The 16,385-nt window shown below is 45.7% G+C and overlaps 1 protein-coding gene across 1 annotated transcript in view; it reads left to right on the forward strand.

Moving 5' to 3' along the window:
- Positions 1–16,385, forward strand: part of LOC121290732 (cilia- and flagella-associated protein 44) — a 375,801-nt gene that overhangs the window by 320,464 nt on the left and 38,952 nt on the right. Inside the window, exons 23-25 of the mRNA XM_041211577.1 lie at positions 4,874–5,042; positions 10,313–10,490; positions 12,003–12,458. Coding sequence (XP_041067511.1) covers positions 4,874–5,042; positions 10,313–10,490; positions 12,003–12,458 — 803 coding nt within the window. The remainder of the gene's footprint in view (positions 1–4,873; positions 5,043–10,312; positions 10,491–12,002; positions 12,459–16,385) is intronic.

Here is a 16,385-nt window from a genome sequence, read left to right on the forward strand (position 1 = left end):
GTGATCTATCCTTTTGAAATCATGCCCTTAATCAATTATATCACACTCCTCATAGCAATTTGCTAACCAATTTTATGTGCAACACTTCATGTATTTGCATATAAACTGTCAAAGCTGCTTCTGTTTTTTTTTCTTTTTATCTTGCTTACACCTTATACCTTGCTTAATCCTTTAGTTTCATTTCTGCTTCTTTGTTTACCCCTTCCTCTTCTTTCAGCTCTGTCTCCTCACAGGACTAATTACTGTCCCAGTAAGAACTCTAGTCTGAACCCTGTCTAGGTCAAGCCCATCTATCCTTTGCAGGCCACTTCTGTCCCAGAATTGGTTCCAATATTAGTGTGGTGTTTTTTAGACTTTTTCTGCTTTGCAATTATTGCAGCACTGCAGCTTTGGTTTGCATGGATCCGTTTCTGGAGCGACCCTCTTGTTAGGAACCAAAGGTTGCAGTGTTATACCAAAATTTTCCCTCTTGATGGACCAAGGTTATGACTGCAGGCCCTGTGAATTGCTGTTAATGATTTCCCAAAGCCAGAATTTTGCGTTCCAAGGTTAGGTGCGCATCTGACCCGAACGCACGTAAAATAGCAGGAAAGGATGTCGGGCGTGCTTTCCGTTGTCAACACACACACACATGTGCAATCTCGAGGTTAGCGGGCACACGAGGGAGTCGGAACAGCACTCGCTGACAATTATAGAGCCAATTAAGGCCATTAAAAAGCCTATTGACCGTGATTTTACGCTGCCCGTGCGATTTTAAGCTCTTCGCACAGGCAAAACCAGGTGGGCGGATTTCACGTTTTTATCATTTCCTCAAACACGGGCAGGATAAAAGGTCCCCAGAGCAGCAGCACTTTCTCTGTCATTGCCAGTCCTTTGCTGTGTGAGTCGAGAGTTGTCCCAGAGTTTCTTGGCATCTCGTTTGATTGTTAAGCCTTTCAGCATCTCATGTCCTCATCTTCCCTGGAAGCTTCCCCTGAGTATTGCAGCACAGTGTTCCTTCACTTACAAGGCACTGCTGCTCTGCATCCCGTCTAATGGGGATAGTGTTTTCTGCTGGTGGAACCTCCTCTGAAGAGGGAGAGAGGGGCAGGAGGGAGAGGAGACCAGATGGGCACGGGACAGACCTTTAAGAGGAGAGGCACGGGCTCATTTGGTGCAGGGCCAGCAGAGAGGCCAAGGCAGGAGGGCATGCCGAAGATGCCACTACCCAGTATCTAGGGTGTTCAGGCAGCGCTCCATTAACCTCCAGATGTCCGAGGCCCAGTGCTGCAGGAGGCTCCGCATCTCCAGGGACACAGTGACAGCAATTTATCACATGACATGTCCAGAAATCACCCATGCTACTGGCTTTGAAGGCCCTCAACCTCTATACCTCCGGTTCCTCTTAGGGCTCAGTGGGAGATCTGTGTGGCGTTTCTCAATCAGCTGCACACAGTTGTGTCAAGCTCGTTACTAATGCTATCTTTAGACACAACCGCATGTTCACCCACTTCTGGACAGACGAAGTGAGCCAGGCGGAGAGAGCACGAGGCTTCACTGCGATGGCTGGGTTCCCCCACGTCCAGGGTGTATTAGATGCACTCACGTGGCCATCAAGGCGTCAGCAGGTGAGCCGGGAGCTTTCGTAAACAGAAAGGGCTTCCACTCAATGAATGTTCAAATCGTCTGTGACCAAAGCACATGGAATCTCCAAGTTAGTGCCCGTTACCCTGAGATCTCACACGATGCTTACATCTTGTGGCAGTCACAGGTACCAAAGCTGTTCATGGCTCCTCCATGAGTGGATGGATGGCTCCTGGGTGACAAGGGCTATCCCTTGAAGAGGTGGCTGATGGCCCCACTCCATCACCCAAGAACTGAGGCCAAAGAGAGATACAACAGGAGTCATGCCTCTACAAGGGCGGTGGTGGAGAGGACCATTGGGCTGCTGAAGATGCGCTTCAGATGCCTGGAGCGGTCAGTGGGAGCTTTGCATTATCCTCCAGAGTGTTTCTCCCTCATAGTTATTGCATGCTGTGCCCAGAACAACCTGATTCTGGCAAGGGGGGACCCACTGGAGGCTGAGGAAAGCGAGGCAGCTCCACAGGCCATGGAGGATGACACAAGTGATGGCTCAGAGGAAGAGCCTGGGGAGGCGCAAGGTGAGGACCTTGAGGCAGAGGACAGGAACCTTCATGGAGGCAGGGACACCAGGGATGCTTTGATCCAGCAAACCTTCTGCTATGCATACAAAGCATTGATGCCTCATTAAGCCAATGGCTCTGTCTCCTTTGCTAACAAGCAATAAATGAGAACCCAACACAGAACACCAGTACCACACAACGCCATACTTTAACAAGCCGGTGCTGTATCAGCACCTATTAAAACCATCCAGCCAACTCGGCCCATTTAAGTTAAAGAAATGTTTATGTTACTTCACATGAACAAACAAAGTGTCCACCTCTAACACAAGAGTCAAAACGAAAACGCAAAAAATCTCACCCATGACATACTCCTGCTGTGCTCAAGGTGCCTTCAACTTACTTCTGTGGGTGCTATGTCTTGGTACCCCCTCCCAGCCCCTCGCTGACAGTGGCGTTGGAGGCTGATTCTGCTGTCCTGGTGGCCCTGATGACCTTGGTGGTCGTCCCCTGGCTGTCAGCCTGAGTAGGTTCTGTATTGGAGGGTGCATCCAGCCCCATAGCTGGACAGTCCTCAGTCGTTGCTGCATTGTCAGATGCAGTGGACACTGACAGAGGGGAAGAGGAGCTGGTGCCCTTATCCGGAGTACCCTGAGAGAAGCCCACAGAGATGACAGGCAGCTCATCTGCCAGCATGGGGGCCTTTTGCACCTCCCTGCTCACCATTGATGGACAGGGATCTAGCAGGGAGACTAGGTGCCTCACCCATCTCCCACACTGACACTGACCTCCTGAGGTCACTGCCTATGTGAGGGCTTGCAGGCCCGAGTACAACCCAAGGAACCTCTGAGTCTGCTCCTGAAGCTGCCTCTCCATGAGAGTTGCCACTTTCTCAGTGGAGGAGGCTGTGAGCTTGGTGTTTAGGGGCAACGCAGAATTCATGCTCCAGATGGGCTGCTCATGATGGAGACCATGGCACACAGACCCTCATGGATCTCCACCAGTTCTCCCTGTGCATCCCGCTGGACATCCAGCATCTGCCGCTTGATGGACGACTCCAGAGGCTCCTCATCTGCCTCAGACATAGCATGGTTCTGGTCTCCAGCTATCCTCCCACTGTCGGCTCCCTGGGACCTCTCTGCCTCTCTCAGCTCCTCAAGCGAGTGTGATGCGCCCTCACTGCTGTCCATTACCTGCAGAGCTGAAGACCTAATGCCCGCTGACGTGTGAGTATCTACACTGGTGCCTGGTCCAGTGAGACGGTGTAATGCTGGTACAGGTGTGCTGTTGTCCCTGGAGCACAATGGGGGGTGCTCAGAGTCGCTGGCATCTCCTGTGAATGGAACAACTGCGCGAGCAAGGCAAAAGATCTGTACAAAAACAGAATTACCTGGAAAAACTCAGCAGGTCTGGCAGCATTGGCGGGGAAGAAAAGTGTTGACATTTCGAGTCCTCATGACCCTTCAGCAGAACTCCATTCAGTCACCAAAGTCACTGTGCACGCTAGGCATACTGAGGAGACAGTGGAGACCTGCTGCATGGTGCCATCTTATTAGAGCTTCAACGGGCTCTCTGGCTACAACGGTTCAGTTTCTGATGAGAGGACCCTGTTCTGTTTCCAATACCCATCGCTCACACATCTGTCACCTGCATTCTTACCTTCATCCGAGACTCCTGCCTCACCATGACCGGAGGAGCGAGCTGAATGGGGGCATTCCAGCTCAAGTGCATCACACTCATGTTTAGTGAGGAAGTACAGATTCGGCACTCCTCCATCTGTCCTGCAGGCGTTCTGACTGCTCTTCTCCTAACAGGGAAAAATAGCCTCATTATTGCTCCATCTCCCTTTTGTGGTGCCCACCGTGCCACCGCCACCTGGGCATTCGGTGGGCGGTGTCACTGTGACACATCTCACTCTGCAATGCACTGAAGCCAGTTGTTCTGGCATCCCAGCCTTGACAGGGCAGGTTTAAGTGCCAGTCGGCATACACACTCTTAGACCCATGAACGTTCTGAGAAATGGGTACCCGACTAAAGTTCTCTGCACAGGTCCTTGCCATTTCTGTACTTACTCTTGCTGACTGCAGCAGATTATTAAACCTTTTGTGCCACTGAAGCCACGTGCGGCACACCATGTTGTGCCTACTGACCTCCGCAGTGACCTCTGTCCAGGTCTTCTTGGTCAGGTGGGGCGGCCTTCTCCTGCCGTCCCTTGGCATTAAAATGTGCTGCCTGGCACTGACCTCCTCCACCAGCACTCCCAGGCACTCATCTGAGAAACGGGGGTCAGGGGGCTGAGTGCCCACCCAAGTTTCCCTCCCACCTTCCATGATCTCCAGGTGCTGAGGCCATGACTGCTCACCAGGATACTTGTTGAGCAGCATCCAGACAGCTCCCTCAGCCTCTCCAACAATTCCTGGCAGCCTTCAGGGAGCTGCCCCTTCCGTTTTTGAACACCCTGTTGGGGCCCCATTGGACCCAGCGCCCAATGCATGCATGGAGAATGTGTGCGGTGGTCACATTTCATGCTGGGGGGGCTCTATTTGGCCATCCAACATAAGATCGTGTTCACAGCGCGAACTCGGCCGGGAGTGTGTTTTACGTCTGCTTCCTGCTACGTCAATCTCAGGCATACCCCGGGGTTAAAATTCAGGCCCATGTTTCATGTTGAGGCTTTCATGTCGCAGCTTTTGGTGAGAGAGAATGGCTGTTACAACTTCCTGTCTGATTAATAACTGCTCTACTTTCATTAGGTATTGATAAGGCTGTGGTTGCGGAACAGGACTTGGATGTTGACCTGTTGAAAGGTTCTCAAAGCCCACAAGTAAAGGTGAATGTTGGAATACGACAAGAGAATATGATCAATAAAGCAGAGAAGGCAAAGAATAAAATTGACCAGAGGAAAAAAGAATGGAAAGATCTGTGAGTGATTTTTTTTGTTTCTTTCAGCTATTTAAATGTTTTTGCTTTTCAGTGAAAGAATTAAAGAAAGCAAGACTGTAAACTTTACCTGGTGTACTTATGCAATATAAACCTGCATGCATTCTATGCAAATCCCTGATTTCCATCGCTCTATCATTGATAGCCATGCCTTCAACTACTTACAGCCTAAACTTCAGAACTCCCTCCCTAAACCTTTCTACCTCTCAACTTTGTTATCCTCCTTTAAAGTGTTCTTTAAAATCTAACTTCACCAAAACTTTTGTTAACTATTCTGATATGTTCTTATGAGACTCATGTTAAATTTTATTTGGTAACGTGCGTGTGAAGCACCTTGGAATGTTTTTCTGTATTATAGGTGAGGTATTAATGGGAATAAAAACACAATACTGCCGATGCTGGAGATGTGAAATAAAAAACAGAAAGTGATGGAAAAACTCAGCAGGTTTGGCAGCATCTATGGAGCGAGGAACACAGTTAACATTTCGAGTCCAATGTGACTCCTCTTTGGACTTGAAACATTAATTCTGTTTCTCTCTCCACAGATGCTGCCAGACCTGCTGAGTTTTTCCAGCTCTTTCTGAAGATATAAATGCGAGTTAGTGTTGTTGTTGTAACGATTGAACTGATTATGTTTGATTCCTTTCAAACGTCCAATAGTTAGTTTGATATTAAATGATTGGTCATGCATGATTAATTAAATTACTTGTAAATGTATATCTAGCATTATTTTTGTTCTTAATGTACTTTCAACTCCCCTTTGTGTTATCGATTCTCACCACACATGTCAGTGCTTTGCTGTTGGGGCAATGAAGTTGTCAAAGGGTCAGAGGAAGAGATCACTTAAATGAGCCTGTGGCCATCTTCATCCATTGTGAATATTACAGGGGACAGTTTTTTTTGCAGAAATATACATTATTCATAATATATCTAAAAGAACATTACAAACATTTAAAAATGGTCATCATAGAAAATACAATGATATTTAAATTATCTACATTCATCATGTTGCACTCTGAGGTGCTTCAGTACAGTTGGGATACATGTAATATTTATTGTATACATTCATTGTGAGTCATACAGCCTGAGGGCTTCTATACAATTTCCAGCCCCTCAGTGCACTATGGCTGAAAGGCCTTAGACAGCAACCTTTCCCCATTGCGCCTCTGAGACGGTTGCCCCAAGCTTTAGTGGATCCCTCTGCATGTAGTTCTGGACTTGGAATGTGTCAGTCTGCAACACTTGGTCGGGGACAACTCTTTGCACTGGAACACCAACCAATTTCGGACAGAGCAAAGAGCGTCTTACGCCGAATTGATGATCCTCCAGCAACAGTTGATGTTTGGCTTGGTGTGCGTCCTTGGGAACAGCTCATAGAGCACAGAGTCCTATGTGATGGAGCTGTTTGGGATATACCTCAACAAAAGCCACTGCATCTCCCTCCAGCCTGTCCTGCAAAGGCACATTCCATAAGGAGATGGACAATGGGCTCTTGGTGAGACTCCAGACATGTAGGAAGGATCTGACGATATGGGCATTTCTCACCACCAGCCAGTTGGCACAGTCCAATTACTTGAAGCATTCTGTGGCAGGATGGCCAGACCCATCCTGCGGAACACCAGGGATAGGTAGATCCTCCGTGACACTTGGTGTTTGCGTACCAAGGATCTATGCACAGCTTGATGCAGCTACACACAAAAGTGGCCATCAGGATGAGTGCGATGTTGGATACTTTTTTTCCCCCTTTCTCTAGAGATTTGTGTGTGGTGTCCCTGCGAACATGGTCCATTTTTGACCTCCAGATAACATGGAAGATGCCTTGGGTGATCGCCACAGCACAGGAGTGAGGAATGAACCAGATCGCTGCTGTACAGCAACACCAAGAATGCCTTACGCCTGATGACCAGGTTTTTACCCGCAATGGAGAGTTTTTGTTTTTGCCCAGTTTTTGTTTGACCATAGCTACTTGCTCCTTCCAGTTTCTAGCACATGGGCACAGAAATGAGTCTTTCAAATTCACCAGCTAGAGAAAGCCATCTATAATCTGGTACCCTTGACCTCAGTGGCAGTAGTTTAAACAAACACATCAAAGAGGTGATGACTGTCTTGTGGGCCTCAATATACAGGCCTGCAGTGCAAATGGAGCTGCTGCATCATCCAAGATGCTCACATTGTACTCACATGATCTACATATGGGCTGCACTCACCACCGCTGCACTTAATTATCATATGAGACATTCCCAGACCATTCCCTTGGTCTACACACATGCTTTGCTAGCATCCTTTTAAAAGCTGAGATTACATCTCTCTGAGCATGAACATCTTATGAGAGGTATGAGTAGCATAATGATTATGCCACTAAATTTAGCAGTCCAGAGGTCTGGTTTAACGATTCAGTAATTATCAATTCAAATCTCATCATAGCAGCTGGGGAATTGAAATTCATTAATTAAATATATCTGGAATACAAATTAATATTGTAAAAATTCACCTGGTTCACTAATGTCCTTTAGGGAAATAAACATGATTCCATAAAAGGCCTGGCTTGTACCTGACTCCAGACCTACAGCAATGCAGTTAACTCTTAACTGTTCCCTCAAATGTTCTCAAGAAGGCAGCTCACCCCCACCTTCTCAAGGGCAATTAGAGACAGATAATAAATAGTGGCTTTGCTAGCTATGCTCACATGCCATGAATCAAAAAAGAAAGGATCTTTAGTCATCTGCATCATCCACACACTCTCCCGAGCTCTTCAGGCCCACTTGTGCTTTGTGCCCACTTTCTGGCTCACTTTGCATCTTGTTGAATGTTTCTGGACTGTCACATGGTAGGGAACTGTGCATTTGAAGGTATGGTTGCGTACATGTGTAGCAGGCTCCTCTTCCTGCTACTCCTTTGTTTGCCATGAAACATCTAGGATAGGTTAAGGAGAATAGAATTACCATGAACGAATAGTACAACTTATCACATGCAAAAGGTAGCAGCAAACTGGGACACACACTGCATAAGGTGGGTGGGTCAGTTGAAATTATCAAGATTGAGATTGACAGATTTTAAGTAAGTAAAGAATCTAGGTGTATGGAACAAAGTTGGGTCAATGAAGTTTAGGAACAGATCAGTCCAAATCTAATTGAATGTCAGAACAGATTCAAGGGGCCGAAAGGCTTACTCCTGTTCCTACCTACAATTCCCATTTAATTATTCATACTAAAAACAGACTTGCATTTAAATAGCACCTGTTATGACCTTGGGATATTCCAAAGCTCTTCATAAACAGTGAAGTACTTTTGAAGTGCCATCAGTTTTGTCGTGTAGGTCAGTCACTGTTGTACTGAAGTCCACCAGGGGTTGCTATGATGACAAATTCTATATGATGCACAACAAGGCAGAACAACCTGTAGCTGACACCTGCCTTCCTTCTCCCCTGTCTGCCACTCCTGAGCTCTCTACCTGCCTGCCCATTGGCATAAGTGGTTAGCAGGGTGGTGGCATTGGATGTGGGGCGCAAATGGATAAGGGGCCAATTTCTGCTTCAAGGAGAAAGTATGAATGTCCGCTATTTTCCATGAAATGTAACCTCATGCAGCCAGTAACAGGCAAACTATGAGGCTGAGAACTGGCACATGGGACATGCAGATGCCCAAGTGAGACTTGCTGTGCAGCCATTCTGGGCAGCTGTGAAGGAAGGGCAGCGTGTGGGAGAAGAAGGAAGGGGTGTGTAGGGCATTGCAGGACCCCAAAACACTGATGGTTGAGTTGTGAACCATGCTTAGTACAGTGCTTTCTTACAAGGTGCTACAGCCACCCAAGTGACTGGAGTATTTTTTGGCAGCATTGTGCAGAGCGGGGAGTTATAGATGTGGCCACCTCCCTCTGGATGGATGCCTACATCTGGCCCCAAATATTTGGTCCCTCCTCTGACTTATTTGAACTAGACATTCAACAACTGATGAGTCTGAGAATGTTTTGAATTCTGTGCACTGAAGTGTTCCGAGCTGAAATAGCATCCCCAAACTTTTTAAGGCTCCTGAGCTGCCCCTTGAAGGTGTAGTAACAGTAAATCCCACAGCAATTTGGGGTATTCCACCATTGCCCCTCTCCTCATTTCACTACACACTTGGTCGGTCAGTGGCGAGCTCCCAGGAGTATTACTACTGGATCACAGCGGTAGCAGAGAGCCATCCTGACCTAGTGCCAACCTAGCAGCTGGTCTAGGCCTTTGCAGCAGCACTTAGATAAGGTTTTCCCTTTCTCAATATTTATGTTGGACCTTTCCTTTTATAAATGTGTTTGTAACGGGTGGAAAAACAAGGAAACCCTCACAAATACATTTATGATATTACTATACACAGTGATCAGAGGGCCTCTGTGCTCACATCTGATGTCCATTTAATTTGGAAGAATTAATCACACAAGCCCATTGTTACTGTCAACAATTCCCTTTGAGCACACCACGTTGTTTGGAGTTTGCAACCATCTATCTGTGTTTCTGTATCAAAAACGAGTGCTAGATTAAATTTGTGTGGTGACAGGCAAAAGTTTTCAGTTAGGTAGAGTCATGGTGCTGAAACTAAGTTTCTATGTGTCTGTCCATCTTCCACCTTCCATAAAATTGAGCTGTTCCAAAACTCTGCTGCCCGTATCACATTATTGCCCCTGTGCTTGTCAGCCTACATTGGTTCCAGATTCACCAACACTATAATTTAAATTCCACATCCTTGTGTCCAAATCCCTGCTGTTCTCGTCTCTCCCTATTTCTAACTTCCTGTAGCCCTACAATCCTCCAAGTAATCTCTGTTTTTCCTAGTCTAGTTGTGTGCCACCACCTGGAAGTTCTCCTCCAAACCATACATCATCCTGACTTGGAACTATATCACTGTTCCTTCACTGTTACTGGGTCAAAATCCAGGAACTCCCTTCCTAACAATACCGTGAGTGTACCTACATCACATTGACAAGCAGTTCAAGAAGGTGGCTCACCACCTTCTCTCAAGAGCAATTAGGGATGGGTAATAAATGCTGGCCTAGCCAGCGACAAACACATCCCATGAACAAATTTAAAAAAAACATAATGAGTAAATGGAGTTGAAGTACAAAGCAGCCATGATATTGTTGAATGATGGAACAGGCTTGAGGAGTTGAATGGCTCATTGCTGTTGCTATATTCTTATGGTTGGGAATGAGAAGCCAGAGCATCATGTCTACAACAGAAGCACCACAGATTCTTTACACTACTGTTCTTTCTTCTGTAGTTATGCGAGCAGACCCGATGATAATTACGAAGATCCAAATGATGTGGCAGCAATTAAAGAAGCTCAAGAAAACATGGGAGATTTCAAGTTAAAGACTGCTGCTGACTACACTGTACCGGAACACCTGCGTATTAATGCAGAGAAGAAAAGGAATCAACTTATTTGCCTCGAGGAGCTGGTATGTACCCACATTTAATTTGCTGTGGATCATGTATGTTCACCTCTTTCACATGGGTTGGTGTTCCAAATCTGTGGCCCCTGCTGCTTTTGAGGACCATAGGATTGATAAACCATTGCTGAATGTACTTCTATGTGAGAACAGTATGGAATAGAACGTCCAGCATGATAAAAACTGCCTGAACTTCCTGGTTTAATGAATTAATCAATTAAACATGCACACTGGGCTGTAGGAAGTCAATTGAGGTTTGGCTGTAAAGACATGCACAGCAGTTACAGCATGGACCATGGGCCATTTGGCTTGACCAGTGTCTCAGTGCTGATCCTCTACGTTAGCAAACAGATAATCACACCCACATACCCTGTTCCCAGAACTATAATTTTGTTGTTATAAATGCCTCTCTAATCTGACTGCAGATTTCCTTCCCAAAAGGAGTTCACAGATTTTGGGACTCCTTCCCACAATTTTGAGGTCTATAATACACCTCAACTAATGTGACAACCGCTTCCTATTTTTGAGCCCCTACCATGCTGCTTGTTGGCATTGGTCTCTCTGCAGCCTCTTTTACTGTAAAAGAATGTTGCATCATAGTACAAAATTCAAAAACTGTTGAAAAGAAGAGCAGGAAAAGACCATCAAATTCATCAACTCTGTCGTAACCAGTCAACATTGCAAACTCAAACACTGGCCAAACCCTCAGCCAGGAATGCCTGCACTTCAGAGTGACAAAATATAAAGGAACAAATCTGCAGCCAGATCAAGAAAACTTCTATGGACCTAGGCAGCTTGAAATAAAAACAAAAATTGTTGGAAAAACTCAGCAGGTCTGACAGCATCTGTGGAGAGAAAGACAGAGTTAATGTTTTGAGTCCATATGACTCTTCTTCAGACTCTTCTTCTTTTCCTTTTATCTAGGCAGCTTGGTTGCCCATTACTCATTGTTGGTCTCAGCTGAGTGACAACTTACACCCATAACAAGAATCTATTGAGTTTGCTTTTAAAAGACTATAGCAGCTTCATATTCATCACATTTCACCCCTGCAACAGCTGAGAGATTCTATGGGAAAATATGTATTGCCTTGTGTTGTGACTGAAGTGGCTCAGGGCATATGTTCTGTGCACAAAAACAGTGTAATGAAAAATGTGTACAGAGCCATTTACACAACACAATATATAATGTATGGAGAGGTATGTACAGAGCTACTTACATAACACACAGTCTGTAAGTGTGATAATTGTATGTGTTATATCTCTGAATTGTATGTGTCCCTTAAATTTAATCACCAGCCACACTTAGTTCCATCATTTGGCATATTTCTGAAGCTAGACATGGGAATGCATGCCGATAACCTGTGACTAGCAATGGACAGGTTTGTTGACGCATGTTGCAAATGAGCTTCTGGGGTCATCCTATGGTTGGATAATTATGTAATACATAAAACCTCAATCATCAGGATGTTCTATTTAAATCCATGCAACTTAATGAGAATTTTTTGTGATCATCTTTTACAGATTCATGAATTCAAAGTTGATATGAGCAGGAAGGTAGTTGATCTTCGTGACACAAAGATTGATATTATTGAACAAATCACCAATCTCACTGAGGAGTTGAGGGTAATACAGACCAAGCTTGATCCTTCACAACATCTTCCCATTCCCATCATCCCAAACCTGTACCCTGATGAAATGCCTGAGAAGTTGTTCCAAATTGACCAGGAAAAACTGCAGGAATTCAGGGAAGAATACAGTTCCAGCAAGAAACGCAATAGAATGTCTGAACAGCTCAGTGAGTTTGGAAAATCATCTGAAACTGCAAACCCATCACAAGCTAGCTCAATTCAGCAAATAGAACAAAGCAATATAAAATCTCCAGTGGCTGAGATGATAGAACCATCACAGCTGGAGGCTGAAATCCAAATCATTGAAGAGAAAACAAATTTATATTTGCAAAATGCAGTACTGAAAAAGGTATGTTGCGGATGACAATGACAATAGAGAGTAGCATGTTAACCCAACTAAAAACATTAACTGGGTTTTAGTTAACCCAATTAAATATTGCTCCTTTATGAAGCAGATGGTCTTACAGAAAGCTCAAAACAAAATCCATTGATGCTTATGATGTAGAATGAATAAAGTATGCCTAATCATTGCTGAGTATTCTACCACTTACACCTTCATTGACATATCACAGCCTGGCATCAATATGACGTTGAACATTATCCATTAATGGTCAATGATATGAAGATGTAGCATTGGATACCAGCTGTTCTAAATGATCCCAGTCAGTTTGGAGCTAAATATACTTTATTCATAAAATTTGTAACAGTACATTACAAATCGTTTCAAATTAAAAATGACAAAGTGAGGTGAGAGTGACTGCCCTTGACATCAAGGCAGCATTTGACCAAGTGTGGCATCAAGGAGTCCGAGCAAAAACTGGAGTCAATGGGAATCAGGGGGAAAACTCTCCAATGCTTGGATTCATACCTAGCACAAAGGAAGATGGTTGTGGTTGTTGGAGGCCAATCATCTCAGTCTCAGGACATCAATGCAGGAGTTCCTCAGGATGGTGCCTTAGGCTCCCCCTCTCTCTCTCCCACTCACACACACATACACACACACACACTCATCATGTCTTTCTCTCTCTCTCTCATACACACATACTAACCCCCTCTCTCTCTCTCTCTCACATGTACACTTTTCCATTCTCTCTCTCTCAAACATGCACCCGGTCTCTCTCTCTCACACACACCCCCTCAATCTCTCTCGCTCATGCACGCGCACACACACACACAGCTCACCCTCTCTTATACACATGCGCAAACACATACACACCCTCTCGCACACACACACACTCACCCCTCTCTCACACACTCACTCTCTCACACAAACACACACACTCACCCTCTCTCTCTCTCTCTGTCACACACGCACACACCCATCCACCCTCTCAATCTCATACACATGCTCACCCTCCGTCTCTATCTTTCACACACAAGCTCACCCTCCCTCTCTCCCTCTTAGACACACACACTCACTCTCCCTCTCTATCTCTCTCATTCACCCACATGCTCAACCTCCCCCTCTCTCACACACATGCCATGCTCATCCTCTTTCTTTCAGACACCCACACACCATCCCTCCCTCACTGACCAACCCACCCTCACTCCTTCCCTCACCTACCCAGCCTCTCATTCACTCGCCCACCCTCACTCACTCGCCCACCCTCACTCACTCACACCCTCACTCACACATCCTCACTCATTCACCCACTCTTACTCTTTCACTCACTCTCATTCCCTCACTCACTCAGCATCACTCATTTACCCTCACTCACTCACTCGCTTACCCTCAGTAGCTCACCCTCACTCACTCTCATTCACCAAATTGGCTTCGGTGGTGGGGCAGGTGTGATGAGAACGAGGCCTGAGGCCTATTGGCACCCGAACGCGGATGCCATCCAAGGAAGTACTGAGAGTTGGTTGAACACAAGGAGGTACATGAGAGGAACCCGGGAAACGCAGGGAAGAACCAAGAGAGCTGGGGGAATGTGGGCAGAACTGGGGGAATGAGGCTGGAGCTGGGCCATAGCACTGTAAGCCAAGGAGGGGAGAGAAGCGTGGTGAGCTGAGGCCCTGTGTGTTCCAGAGTTACTAGTGTTCGCTGTTCCTCCAGTCACAGGCTGATTCTCTTCCATGTTTGCTGCTGTGTTATGACCGATGCAGTTGATAAAGAGGAATTATTTAAAATCCCCAGAGGGAAACTTTAAACAAGTGTCATAACCAATAGTTTTAAGTGTTTGAGATGTGACTCTAAATTCAGGAATCAGACCATTATTTATCGAGGCTTTACATTAAATTAAATGAAACATTTTATTAATTTACACATTTATATGTACACATGGCTACAAATTACTACTATTATAACTTGTAACAAATTCCCAAACTAATTTCCATTAAGGCAACAGCAATCCATAGACTTAACCAGGCACCAGGCAAAGCATTTTCACCTTACGAATTCAAAATGAGGTTCTTTTCACTTTGGTTCCTATGGAGCCAATTGGAGGCTTGCAGCTGCTCTTTTATCTCACTTAGCATCTGCTCTGCACAACTGAAAACTGCTGAAGTTATACCTACCAGCTCCATTGAAGGTTAATTCTCATTGTCTCACCAGCCTCTTTGAACTCCACCTTTTAACAATGAAACCCCTTTCAGAGTACCAATTTTATTAGTAATATAAACATATTGCTTGGCAGCTGCTAGATAGGCGTCAGTTTTCACCCCACTTCTTGAATGCTCTATTCAAAAAATGCAAATGCACTCCACCTCTCTGTTTACATCTCAGAACTAGTACATAGCAAAGCACTCAGACTAGCTGGCTTTAATACAATTAAGACACATCCTCAAGACTAAACCTCTATTTAAAAAACAATAATTTCCAAAATATTATATACATTAATAGCTTCATGACAGCTGATAGATTCAATAGTGAATGTATCAGCAGCAAACGCAGGAGAGGAACAGGCTGTGATTGGAGGAGCAGACCCCCGCAGAAATCTTCAAACTCACTAACTCATACTACGGGCATTTTCAACAAACGTGGAGGGGCTTTGCAGGCCATGAGTTAGGCAAGCCTGATCTGATTGAATGGTGGAGCGGGGGCTTGATGGGCCAAATGGCCTACTCCTGTTCCTATGGTCCCATATACTTCCTAAGTGCAGGTCAGAGGCTGGGAATTCTGCAGAGAGTAACTTACCTCCTGATTCCCCAAAGCCTGTCCACCATCTACAAGTCAGGAGTTTTTTTTATTCATTCATGGGATGTAGGATTCGCTGGCTAGGCCAGTGTTTATTGCCCATCCATAATTGTCCTTGCAAAGGTGGTGGTGAGCTGCCTTCTTGAACCGCTGTAGTCCATGTGGTGTGGGTACACAGTGCTGTTAAGGAGGAAGCTCTAGGATTTTAACCCAGTGACAGTGAAGGAACGGCGATATATTTCCAAGTCAGGATGGTGAGTGGCTTGGAGGGGAACGTCCAGGTGGTGGTGTTCCTATGTGTCTGCTGCCCTTGTCCTTCTAGAAGGTAGTGGCCATGGGTTTGGACGATGCTGTCTAAGGAAGCTTGGTGAGTTCCTGGTGAGGATTGTGATGGAATACTCTCCACTTACCTGGATGAGTGCAGTTCCAACAACACTCAAAAAGCTCAACACCATCCAGGTGAAAACAGCCCACTTTATTGGCACCCCATCCACAAACACTTACTCCCTCCGCCACCGACGCACAGTAGCAGCAGTGTGTACCATGTACAAGAAGCACTGCAGTAACTCATCAAGGCTCCTTTGACAGCACCTCCCAAACCTGCAATCTCTACCACCTAGAAAGACAAGGGCAGCAGGCACATGGGAACACCACCACCTGGAAGTTCCTCTCCAAGCCATGCACCATCCTGACTTGGAAATATATTGCCGTACCTTCACTGTCGCTGGGTCAAAATCCTGGAATTCCCTCCTTAACACAGTGGGTGTACCTACACCACATGTACTGCAGGATTCAAGAAGGCGGCTCACCCCCACCTTCTCAAGGGAAGTTGGGGATGAGTAATAGTGACGCCCCCTTGCTAGCGACGCCCACATCCCATGAACGAATAATAAAAAAAACTCAACTTTCCTCCATGCAGCATGTTCCAGGTGCAGCAATGTAATTGCAAGTGAAGCTCAACGCAAACTGGAGGAACAGCACCTCATTTTCCGACTAGGCATTTTACAGCCTTCCAGACTGAATATTGAGTTCAACAATTTTAGATCATGAACTCTCTCCTCCATCCCCACCCCCTTTCCAATGTCCCCCCCACCCTTTTTGCTTTTTCCAATAATTTATATAGATTTTTCTTTTCCCACC

This window comes from Carcharodon carcharias, chromosome 18 (assembly GCF_017639515.1).
Source record: "Carcharodon carcharias isolate sCarCar2 chromosome 18, sCarCar2.pri, whole genome shotgun sequence".
NCBI classification, from domain to species: domain Eukaryota; kingdom Metazoa; phylum Chordata; class Chondrichthyes; order Lamniformes; family Lamnidae; genus Carcharodon; species Carcharodon carcharias.